This window comes from Rhodnius prolixus, unplaced genomic scaffold (assembly GCF_049639745.1).
Source record: "Rhodnius prolixus isolate KJV_2025 unplaced genomic scaffold, Rpr scaffold_7, whole genome shotgun sequence".
Classification (NCBI taxonomy): domain Eukaryota; kingdom Metazoa; phylum Arthropoda; class Insecta; order Hemiptera; family Reduviidae; genus Rhodnius; species Rhodnius prolixus.
Genome location: NW_027411582.1, coordinates 6,067,964 through 6,080,237, shown reverse-complemented (window position 1 = coordinate 6,080,237; position 12,274 = coordinate 6,067,964). Strand labels below are relative to the sequence as shown.

At 34.7% G+C, this 12,274-nt stretch overlaps 2 protein-coding genes across 21 annotated transcripts in view; one reads left to right on the top strand and one right to left on the bottom strand.

Moving 5' to 3' along the window:
• The window catches only part of LOC141446838 (uncharacterized), a 366,903-nt gene that overhangs the window by 121,375 nt on the left and 233,254 nt on the right, over positions 1-12,274 (top strand). The window lies entirely within an intron of this gene.
• Positions 1,512-10,481, bottom strand: LOC141446832 (uncharacterized). Its single transcript, XM_074113666.1, has 4 exons — positions 10,333-10,481; positions 5,422-5,612; positions 3,404-3,601; positions 1,512-2,404 (listed from the first exon to the last, which is right to left on the bottom strand). The coding sequence occupies exons 1-4, from the start codon at positions 10,344-10,346 to the stop codon at positions 2,043-2,045; spliced, it is 765 nt and encodes a 254-aa protein (XP_073969767.1). The 5' UTR covers positions 10,347-10,481; the 3' UTR covers positions 1,512-2,042.

Genomic DNA, 12,274 nt, shown 5'->3' with positions numbered 1-12,274 from the left:
CCCTGCACTTCGTTGAATTGATGTACCACTTTAAAGGAATGTATTTTTCATTTTTCTGGAAACCTTTTTGGAAGATCTGCTTACGTAACTTCTATTTCAAGAATTTTTTCTTGGAAAATTCATTATATTGGGCATTTCCACCGCTGTAACTATTTATCAACTGTGTCTATCTCATTTTGAAATCATCAAGGTTCTGACTGTGGTAAGATTTGTTTTTAAATCATCATTAAATAATGGGGTATAATTTTTTTAAAGACCATTTTCTACGTTTCATCGCCCACTTCTCTGTGCTTTGTTGCAAATATGTTTAATTAGAAACGTCTCAGGACATTCCTAGACTTTTTACCTTCATCCTTTAACGACCATCTTAAATTGGATTGGACGAGTTTCCCTATGCCTCCATAACTGCCGCGTCATAATATCGGTGATTTAGCGAAAATAGAATGAAGGTAAATCAAACGTAGAAACTGTGCCTACCTCAAATCCTAAATTATTTTATTCATAATTTCTAATCATTGAATTGATTCCCTTAATTTACATAGAATGCCATTACTTTCACTCTGCAAGTCACTTTGAATATTCAGTGTGTGTAGACATTTAATTCGTGAGCACATTAAGTTCTCCTAAATTGAGTATTCTAAAAGTTTTGAACTGAATTCCATTTTTGGCAGCACATTGTTAGAAACTATTAATGGCATCAAATTGACAAAACAGATGTTTTATTGTTTTAATTTCTAGACTTTTCTACGACTGGAAACGGATATAAATGGCTTGTTTCTCTTTTTACTGAAATCATTCAGTTTAATTGGTGGAAATTATTTTTTAGCTTTCTCTCTTTAAATAAGGAAAGCTTAGCGAAAAGTGTTTAATTTCCTTTTAATGTTTTCACTGGAAATGATTAGTTTTAAGAAGGTACCCATTTACGTCACAAAAAAAATGGTTTTTAGAAAATTGTGTGTATTTGAACTGTAGAGTGGGAAATATAACCGGAAACTCTTTTGCTTACCTCTATGTGCTTAATTGTAACATAGCTTGGAAGAATCCGTCGACCGGAAGTATAACTTTTGGAACAGGAAGGAAGGCGAAATGGTTTTTTTTTTTTTTCACCTACCGCGAGATGATTTTGAAAGTGTTTTTTATGGGTTCTCTATGGGTTTGAAGTTTTTTTTCTATGGGTAAACTCACTTTTTTTTAAAAAAATCATTGTTAGAGCTTAAGGTTATCGTCAGGAAAAAAAACAACAAAAAACGATAAGCTCAGCGTTATAACAACGGCGTGATTGCTTCAGGGGTTCAAAGCTATGCCGAAATTAGAGGACCTCAAAAACTTGTATCTCTGTGAAAACTTAATTCTTGTAGTTGGCCACCACTCAATACAATCTCACTTAACGACAGTTAGAGAAACTAAAAAGTAAGTTGCGCGTTACAATTGAGTTTTAAAGGCTCGTGTAACCTTTTTTAATAAAAGGTTTAAGGATATACAAATGAAAGCATTAAAAATTTAAATCCTATTTTAAATTTATACTCCTTTATTTTCCAAATTATTATCATTTAGTTTTAAATTACAAATTTACAGAACAAAAGAGACAATTTTTAATTTACTTACATTATAATTTATTTTATGGTCTTAATAAAAAAGACATACCTGTCGTACCGAGTCATCTAGTTGAGTCTGTGAGTTCGCAATGAGTCGTTTGGTTCAATTTGAGTCAATGAGTTTACAGTCAATCGTTTGGTTCAAATTGAGTCAGTCAGTTAAAAATGAATCAGTTCTTTTGTTTTCCTAAATCGGTCCAAAATGTGAGCCTTATTGTCAAAACGAGTCGTTTCTTTTTTGTTTTCGTATTGAGCAATTCGACCTTCTTTTTTCTCTCTCTACACACAATAAATAAAATAAATTAAATAAATATAAAAATAAATTTAAATTTTTTTAAAATTTAACAAAAATCTTTGGTTGTTTCCGCTACAGGTTTTTTTTGGTATTTCTTCTTGCTTGTTCATTTTCTTTACTTTGTACCGAATTTCTTCTTCTTCTTGATCAGGTTATGCTTGATCAGCTTCTTGTTTCTGTGATAGTTGCGCTTTAAAAGCTAAACGATGCGCTACATTACTGTCCAGTGATCTACCGTAACCGTGTTCATAGCCACCGCCTTCATGGCTGGATGTGTACTCATGCGAGTGCGATACTATTGGCTGTTTGACAATCTCATAGGTGGTCTTCTCGTGTCCACCGGAGAACAATTTCTTCAACGCGAGTATACCAGCCAATACTAGAGCTAGCTTGCTCACCAACAAAGCTTTAGCGGCCAATAATGCTAAACCTTTCATTGCAATAGCTAACAGTGATCCTTTGAACATGAGACCTAACAGTAGGGCTGGTAGGATCTTCTTCTTCTTACCACGACCTTCAAAACAAATTTTAAAATTTAAATTTAGTTGGTAAATGGTACTTTTAAGGGCACTAACCCCCAATCTAGAGATCATGCAGTAAGTTAAAACATAATTGCACGATATGAACTTTTTCATAGCAAACATACTTTACTGCAAATTTCACATAGTTGTTCATTAGATGGAAACCTCGATTTTGGGAAATCGAAGCTTGTTGTCGATATATTAACGTAGATAAGAAATTTGTCTTCAACTAGTTTGCCATTTTAACTAACCAATTGTATAATTTTAAGGAGGCCATGTTACCGTTTCAGAGCATTTAACACTGGTGTAGGATTCCATTTTTTTACTAGATAGTAGTTCTAAATACTGCTGCGGCCTCCTGAAGGACAGATCTTTACAAAAATTAAGGCTGAGCGAACGAACCTCATGAGATGATAACAGAAAAGAGAGCAGTAATTCCTTTCGTAGGGCCAAATCTTTTTAGTATAGGTTAAATTCCTCGACCCCGTAGAATTGGGGTTTTTAGAAAAGCAGCTCCTTCTAGAACAATTCTGAGCTCTGCCAGAGAGGCTTCACTCTTAAGAGGAGGTTTACTCCTGAGGGCATTGTAGACCCCCTCAAGACTCCAGTAAAAGAGAATCGTTCGAGCCGTAGACCATGCAGATTCAGTCGGTCTCCGGAATATTCATGTTACTGATTAACTGTAGATTTCTGAGAACGTCTAAGCGGAAGTTGATGATTCATACTTTCACTTAGGATCTTTCCTATGGTATGAAATATATGAAATCAAAAAATTGAAATTTGTACATTCTAAAAGGAATCAGCATCAGTACTAGCCTAGGTTTAACATATCTCCTGAGAATACGAATCATGGTTTAGTTTCTTTTTATCTATACTTTGAATAGAGTATACCGATCTGTCTTCCTCCTGAAGAACGGCAGTAACTAGCAAGTATAAAAACATAAGAAACCATTTTAATTCCAAATATAAAAATTTAAAAATCGTTCACTAACCTTCTTCATTAGTTTCATCATACATATAATCGCGAATGAACGATGGAACCCTGAATTGTACTGAATGAGTATCTAGAAATGCGGACACACGTTGCCATAAAAGATCGTCCACTTTGGATGCTCTGGATTCAAAATCATTTGTCAATGGTTCCAGCAGTACGTTGGACGTAACTTCCGGTCTTTTTATTAATGCTATCCCTACAAAATAAAAATAAATCATTAATAATCTGTTTTACTAAAAGAAAAGAATGAATTTCTGATGAAAATGCAGCCTCTCTAACATTTGTATTTTTACAAATTAACTGATCCTCTTTTTCTATTCCTTAAATAATATTTCGTTTAGTTATCCAAGGACGTTTTAGACAAACCATCAAGCTTAGACGAAGTGTTCTCAAAATGGGACAAGAATGTATCCTCTGCAGAATCGTTCCAAGTTGGGAAAAAATCTCTGGAAGAAATAAATCTGGAAGATGTGCTTCAGATTGAAGATAGATATCCTCCTTTGTATTCAGCGAAATGTCTTGTTAACTCCTTTTAAGGGTTAAGCCTTATTTTTGCGAGCACTTAACCCTTATAAGCACGATTTAATTGTGATCCCATATCATTCAGATTCCCATTTGTAAAAGAATTCTAAAATTAATTTAGTTTCAAATAAATACGATTCGTTTCCATTACAGTTTTTTTTTTTTTAAATAGATGCGAGTTCTATAGCAATATTTTAAGTAAACATTCCGGGAATTAGAATTGTTATAATGTCAAGCTTTCCAACCACAAAATTGCCGACATAAATGGCTCCTTTGGTACTGGAAATAGAACAATGGATCAAGTTTTGTTGTAGAGTCCTTCCGTTCATCTCTTTAAGCTTGACAATTTAGAAAGCTAAAGACAGAAATGGTTTTCTAATTGATTCTTAGACATTCGCGGCGACGATAATGGCTATGAGAAAGCTAACATCTTGGTCTTGTGTGCTAGAATGATGTAACCTGGAAGAATGCATTTCATTCGAGACATCTAAATTCTATTCTACAAAAAGGAGATGATGGAACGCACAAGAACTTGGTCGTTTAATCAAGTAGCTCTAGGTAGCTCTCCGTATTGCTATCGTAAATCTCTCCTTAGTTTGAGTATCTCAAATCACTAGGGCGGATAAGTTTTTAAATATTAGTTTACTAAAAAAAACTATCAGCTAAACGATAATTTGCGATAAATGTTTTAATAAGTAGAGAAATTATTAAACAAAAGTATGAACGAATTAGAGTTGCGTGCTTTAACGTCACAGTTCGCCATTTCTGGGTCACCCTTTTCTTGGGGGTTTTCAAGCGTAGGCTACTTACAGTCTACTTAATTCCTTTACGTAAATTAGTCGTAGTGAAAAAAAAAAAAAAAAAAACTTTAAAAAGCTTAAGACTATATTCGTATCAGTTCTGCTTGGCTAGCAATATCAATTAAATTTTATAGTCTTTCTCTTTGGTGGTCGCACATTAGGGATAAGGTGGCATTGGCATTGCCAAAGATCTGAATTCTTTTGTGGCATTGCAAAGTAAGTGCGTCTATCAAAGAATCGGGTATGCAGTTGGTCACAGGAGCGGAACATTGGAAAATCCTCGCCTTGTGCAAGCGTTAAAGTCTATAATTCGCTTAAATTCATTATTGTAATTTACCAATAAAGCTGGACGCTTATTCGAATGGCGATAAGCTTCCGTAACACATGCAACGAATAGCTTGTTTAAATATCCGACAGGAAGAAGTGGAAACATCACTGTGATTGTTCGAAAGATATGCTGAGAGTTCGACTTTTTGAAGAAAGACCCCAGGATCCACTCATCAGAATTCTAATCCTATTCAGACAAACAAGAGACTGCAGGAGCTGTACTAATTATTGGCACCACAATAGACTCTAGTTCGCCGTGTCTCTCAGGCTTTCTACAAAAAAAATGTCAACAAAAATCGATAGCCTGCTTTCAATATGGTAGTAGGATAAACTAATTAAACAAAACTAGAAAACTTGTTTTTCTTACCATCAATAATTGGAATCGATTCTGCGCTAATTGCTCTGTCGATTAATTTAACAGCTCTTGCTTTTAAACATGTGAACGAATCATTAGAATCTTCGCATTGCCTGTATACTGAGTACAACACTCTTAGACCGGAACCTAGCTTTTCTTGTTCGGCGAAACATCCTCCAACGGTCACTAACAGCAGCAATGTTCTGTAGAAAAAAAATATATATATATACATATATTAATTATTAGTTTTTAAATTCGTTTACTGTAAATTACAAGGAAAATTATTAGAAGAACGTCCCAAATCCTTTGGGTGAAGCTCTATCAGCTAAATGTCCTTACAGATATGACGTCAGAACAGATGTTTCCGGTTTAACAATAAATTTAGAAAATTTGTTGCGATTACGATACTACTTCCTCAATTATTTGTGTTTAGTGAACACACTGACAAACTCGAACCTCTACTTACACACAAATACACATACGCTTACATTTCTCCACAAACACTGTTACAATAAAGTGCCTCAATAGATCTTTTTAGTTCGCTGTAGATTTGCCTTAAAGCCACTCCTTTTGTAATCTACAATCTACACAGATGCTAGAAAGCGAATAAACCTTTGGTGCCTTGGTCCATAATTATGGATTTTGCATTACAAAAATTATACGTTTTTTTTTTTTTTTTTTGCTGTACTCCTCCCAAAACAGTCATACCAACCTCTTTTAAACCTGATCATTACGGTGATAATCATCTCCAAAAGGAGGTAAACCGCAAATATGTATTCCACGGCCAAGTTAAAGCCAAATGTTTCGTATCATAGTTGAACGGCTGTATTTCCTTTGGTTGGTGGATATGTAGTCCAAATACCTTTATATGTTTCCTCCTCTCTGTGCAGGATGTTGTGCTCAATTTTAGTCCTTTAATTTATTATGTACAGTCTCTTAGTTTACCGCGAAATAAAAAGAGTAATAAGAACGCTTGGACAAGATTACTTCCTTCCGCTTGTTAGTTTATCAAAAAAATATGGCGTGCTTTTGTTATAATTACGTCAAGATAAAACGTGTTTTTTTTTTTTGGTGGGGGTAAGATAATTAGAACGTCATCAAGATAAAAAAAAAAAGATGATGGGCTATCTCTACAAGATGTATTTATAATAGGGAGAAAGATGATTTGGGTAATGTGAACGAAGCAAAACGTAACTTCCATAATACGGTGTACAAATCCACGTATTAAACATTAACTGTAATTTTCTCCTGAAACATTTTCACTTTATCATCTGTTCGCTCATTTTAAAAAGTCAAATCCGGTGGGGGGGGGGAGAAATAAAAATCGAACTCTAACGACCACTTAATGTGCAAACCTTAACTATTAAAAATCTTTTAAATCGATACTCGTTATCGATTTCCTTTCATACATTGCGTTATCTTTTTAAAAGATTTTTTTGTATGTGTGTTTGTGTAATATTTAAGTAATGACAAGTCATTCAATTTTTTTCAAAATTGAGTATTGACCGGAAATGCAAAAAATTTCCGTATACATCTACTTTTCAGCGAAAGCTCTATATTGTGGGTGGACTTTGTAGAATTATGGAGGGGTGTTATCTTGAAAACAGATTAAATTGTTAAATAAAATTAAATTATTAATACAAGATATTTATTAATGAAGCTGTTACTAATTACTGTGATGCTCTACTTGATCAATTGACTTTTAAAAAATAAATAAAATAAAATAATTGAACAAATCATTTAGGATTTATTATATATTCATATTTTAATTATTAATTTTATTATGACCTACTTTATTAATATTTTATATTTAAAAAAATGAGGTTTATGCATTAATTATGAGTAATATTTTCCTTCAATTTTTTCATAGAGTAGTTAATACTAGATCTTTATGAACGCTAGTTACTATCTAGATCTAGTTTAATTCAACTATTTAGTGTATTGTCTTATCAATGAGTCCATTAATCAATGATTAATTAAACGATACGACACTGGCAATCAGTGGTAACTAGACCTTAACCTTCATGCAACAGTAACCTGCCCTCTATATTATACTATAAAGTATAGATTTATAATACACAATGTATTTAAATGAATGGGTTGGGGGGGGGCGAAGTCAGGTACCATCATACACACGATTTTCTGTGTTACCCCAATTTACGTAATGAAATTTTCTTGAAAATATTTTGGGGCCCCCCCCAAAAAAAGAAAAACGATTACTTAGGAAATTACCCCTCGCTGAACTCAATTTTCTTTATTAGTAATATAAAGGATTTTTAAATTTAAAGGGAAAGTGCTTAACTCTACCTCTTTACCAGAGAACATGGTCTTTCATTCGTGAAATGAGCGAAATATCATTGTAGCTTTTCTTCTTTTTTTTCCTCGAGAAAACCTTCGAATCACTAAGAAATCGGTTTAGTAGAGAGGCACTTCCGTTTTGGTGCTTTTTGTCGCAATAGCTTTGTTCTTAGGGAACAGATGGTGGTAGCTAAAGCACATTGGAAAATTTGAACTTTAAGCGATTATTTTTATTGGAGTTAGGGTGTCCAATACATCCAATGGCAGACTCTCTTTGAAACCGAACGTCTTTCAACTTCATGATGAAGAAGAATGGGTTTGCCCTATAATTTGAGCTTTAAGCTTTAAAGAACCTTGTCTATGTTCACAGTTTCCTATGCAGCTTTCATTAAGTATACTTTAATATAAAGTGCTCCCATTATATTCAAACCCAATTTCAATAATCGATTTCAGAATTCGTGATCTAGTTAAGAAGATAAGAAAGAACCTTGTTGAATAAAATTATTTTACAAAAAAATATGACCCCTCCCCCTCAAAAAAGCTTGAATACATGATATGCCATGGAATAAGCATGCAATGTTCAACCAAAAAATAAAAAACATCGTGTCCATACTGTGTGTTTAGTTACGGTCGAATGAGGATTACATCTGGGTCGCTCTGGTGCCTAGAGCAAAACTAGTACTACGTAGCTGCTTCAGATTCTCCTTCCGGTATAAACATGACAAAACATGTCTATTATTATAGTAAATAGATGTTTTACTTAATGTTATTGTTGAGGTGTTTTCTAGCCAGTAATTGTTTGGATTAACAGGTCATTAAAATCAGCTGTGAGACAAAAGTCTTTTTCTTTAATTTCACCTTGTAAGTAAATTATATCGATGATTTTTCCTTGCTTGCTCATTTCCCTTCCCTCGGATTAAATCAAAGATTGTATCTAAGGAAAATCTATGAAGACTGCATCAGATTAGGTTACCTATTATTTTTGGCTAACATTCTGTGCATTTGTTCAGAAATCATTGATTTAATATTATTTATTAAAAAAATCTTCGCAGCGATGAGAGGGCAAAAGCCCAATCACCATGCGAGTTGTTTTCTGCCATCGCAACTCAAAAGGGTATATTGTAGGGTATCCACAGCCTCTTCTACGAAGAGCCAAAAACTCGGTAAGTCATACCATCCTTTCGTACTAGAAACAATCCAGGAACCGTTTTCTCTACCATCAGATAGAATCTACATAGGCTATCTTCTGTTAGGCCCTCTTTAGGAGGCCTACGATCATCCTCCGAATGGACGTCTGTGTCCTTATAATACCGCAGTAAGTTTCGGCAAGTAGCTACTTATAAACTTCACCTACACTTCTGGCTTCCCAAACCATTATTTCTGCGACTGTTACCGCATCTCGATTGCTACACATGCGAGGCCTGTGAAATTCTATATAAACTCCACTAGATCCCTTCAGAGCTGCCTCCATTGTAGCAAGGCGTTTATGCAAAAGGCATCAAAAAAAGAATCGGTTCCAATGAAAACAAGAGATCTCTCTCTCTCCCTGGCCAGGCAATCTGTTATATCCCGAATGCCCTTATTATGGGAAAGACCTTATTCACGGCAGGATTTTTCTAAACAGCCTATAACCCTAGCCATAAATTGGGATGTTGTAGTGTTCTCTGCGTATTCTGGCAATACCCCAGAATCACTTGAATTGTGATCTTCAGCGTGTTAAGCGAGAAGGAACCTAATCTTTTCAATGGCCGCCATATTTCATACTTATGAGAGTTCCTAACTTTTTCAACTTTAGTGCAGCCCCATTCAACTAAAAATGGATGACATGCCAATAGGCAAGTGTCCACTAAGCACTAGCACTTGCTGATCGAATCGATAGATAGATAGATTAAATTAGGGCGGCCTCAAGGCTTACGCCACTGCGGCGACCCCTTTGGATCTATTGTGGCTACCCAGCTTTAGAGCTCGCCCTCTAGACCCTTCCGTTTAATAGAGACTCTTAATTCTGGAGAGCGGCTCCCCTGGGTAAAGTTCACAGGCCTTGGTTTTTCCTTCTCGAGAAGTAACATCCTTTGACCAAATAGATTACCTTCTAAAATTAAGCAGAACCATCCGATGAATCTTCTCACTGTCTAACTACACCCCTTATAGGAACTCCTAACTCTTTCTTTATTTAGAATTCCGCTGTTCCACCACCCTTTCTGCTGCAACGACGAAATTGTTCTAACATAGAGATAAACAGATTTTGGAAGGCATTTTCCAATACATATAGAAGTAAAGTAAAAGTAAAGTAATCGCCTACTTTTTCAGGCGGGGCTTAACCGTCCTACTGCCAATTAGGTGTCGTGGACGGAGGCGACTAGCAAACATGCTTTACTGTAAATTTCTTTTATTAACCATTAATTAAAATCCAAGGTCTAAGACCGGGAATCGAACCCAGTACCACAATAGATATTAGCTTCGCAGGTCTCGCCTCTTAACCGCTCGGCTACCGTGGCGCCCGTCCAACACATATAGATATAATAAATCACACAACACTTAATTGATTTTTCCCACAGAAACACGATTAAATACAAATTTTTGTTTTACATAAATAAATAAATAATTAAATACATTAAAGAATACCTGATCGGCAGCATATTGGTGGGGGCCGCGATGTGTACTGTAAGTAGAGTGGCAGAGTTGTGACGAGTGTAACATGTAAACTAGTAACTTTTATACTTCACAGGGGAAATTGAGTTTTCAGCCAAGCGGGGGGTAACCAACACTCTCTGCGTACACCTTGGCGCATCCCCCGGAGGGTGGTGGAGGGGATAGAGTGTTAAGTGCGTCTCTAGGCGGCACCGATGTATTAAAAGAAAGAAAAAAAGTTCAACTTTTTTGGGGGGTTATCTTTTATGATTATCCGGGGATCAAACTGCTCGTCGCCTTCTTTTTGTATGTGTTTATTGATTACTGTTCCGTAACCTACATATTAGAAAGTGTCCTTTTAATTTTTCATGTGTGTACCGAGGGGAGAGACCATGTTGGATTCTTCTACGTAACTATTCCAGATAATTGCTTCTTCTTTTTTGGTCATTTCCCACTTTGTCTATCGTTATTCTATAGTTTCATATAATAGATTTTCCTTTGGTGTCTTCAACAATGGTGCTGATAGTTTTACTATAGATAAGACAAGAAACATTCCTTTGAAGGAAAAGGGAGCAGTTAGTTTCTTCTAGGGCAGGGCGGTTCTTTTATCCAAATTGTGTGACTCTTTAAGACTGCCCAAAATAAATTATAAATTTGAATTTTATTCAAAAAAATCAAAATTTCATTTATTGAAGTAAAGATATTTTTCAAAAAATAATTTTAAATGTGATAAGTTAGAAATTGAACAGAATTATATTAAAATAAAGTACGTAATTATATAAGACTGCCGCCTTTTCATTCAAACACAGGTTTAGTTATTATTTATTTTATTTATTTACTTTGCAATATGTGAAAATAAATATATAAAACTTTTAAATGTTATTGAATATCATAAAATAATACAGTACAACCTCGATTAACCGGCCCTCGGTTAACCCGGGATTCGGATTAACCGGGATCGTGTTGAGTCATCATTAGAACCCCTGGATCGGCGCCGAAACAAAAGTTAATTTCAGGTGGTGACATGACAATTTTTTGTCTTCCGATGTAACATAATTGTAGGCGGTGGCAGCAACTCTTTTATACCTGATTTTCTTGAAGGGTCATTATGTATGTATGTAAAAACCCAAAATATGGTGCAATTAGCACTGAATTTCTTGGGATTTATTTTTAAAAAATAAGAAATATGTATGTAAAAAATTGCAAAAAATTAAAAAAAAAAAAGAATTGCCGTCTAAGATCCTGATTTGATCTCTGGGACGAAATAGTAATGTATTACTATGTATCGGTTTAACCAGGATTTCAGTTTTCCCGGGGTGGGTATAGCCGGAGGTCAGCCCGGTTAATCGAGGAACGTACTGTAATTTGTGAATACAAATGATCTATAGAGTTTGTTTACACTATCATCCTTGCGGCTCTTGGTAAGATTTATTAAAATTATTTAAGGAGAAATGGCTCTCTACTTAAAATAGGTTGCCCACCCCTATTCTAGGGCATTTAATAAATTGGAAAGATCCTGTGAAGTAGTGAATATTTTTATTTGAAAATTAGGAAGAAAATTCTTCAAATGAAAGTGATTCTTTGCGACCTATTCTAAGTAAAGAGCCATTTTTCCTTGAATAATTTTAATAAATTTTACCGAGAGCCGCAAGGATGGTAGTGTAAAAAACTCTGTAGATCATTTGTATTCTCAAATTGTTATTTTATGATATTCAATAACCAATTCATTATTCAATTTTTCCAAAATGGCTCCTACGCCTCACACTGTAGTAAACACGTTATAGGTTGAAAACCTTTTTTTTTATAGCAGTTATCGGTGGCAGGTTATGAATAGAATTCCTTGTTAAGGTTACATTTCAATTTTATGGTTACAAACTGTACAATGTGGCCGTAAGAATTAAATATTCAGAATTTGTAAGAAAATTTGTGAGTTACA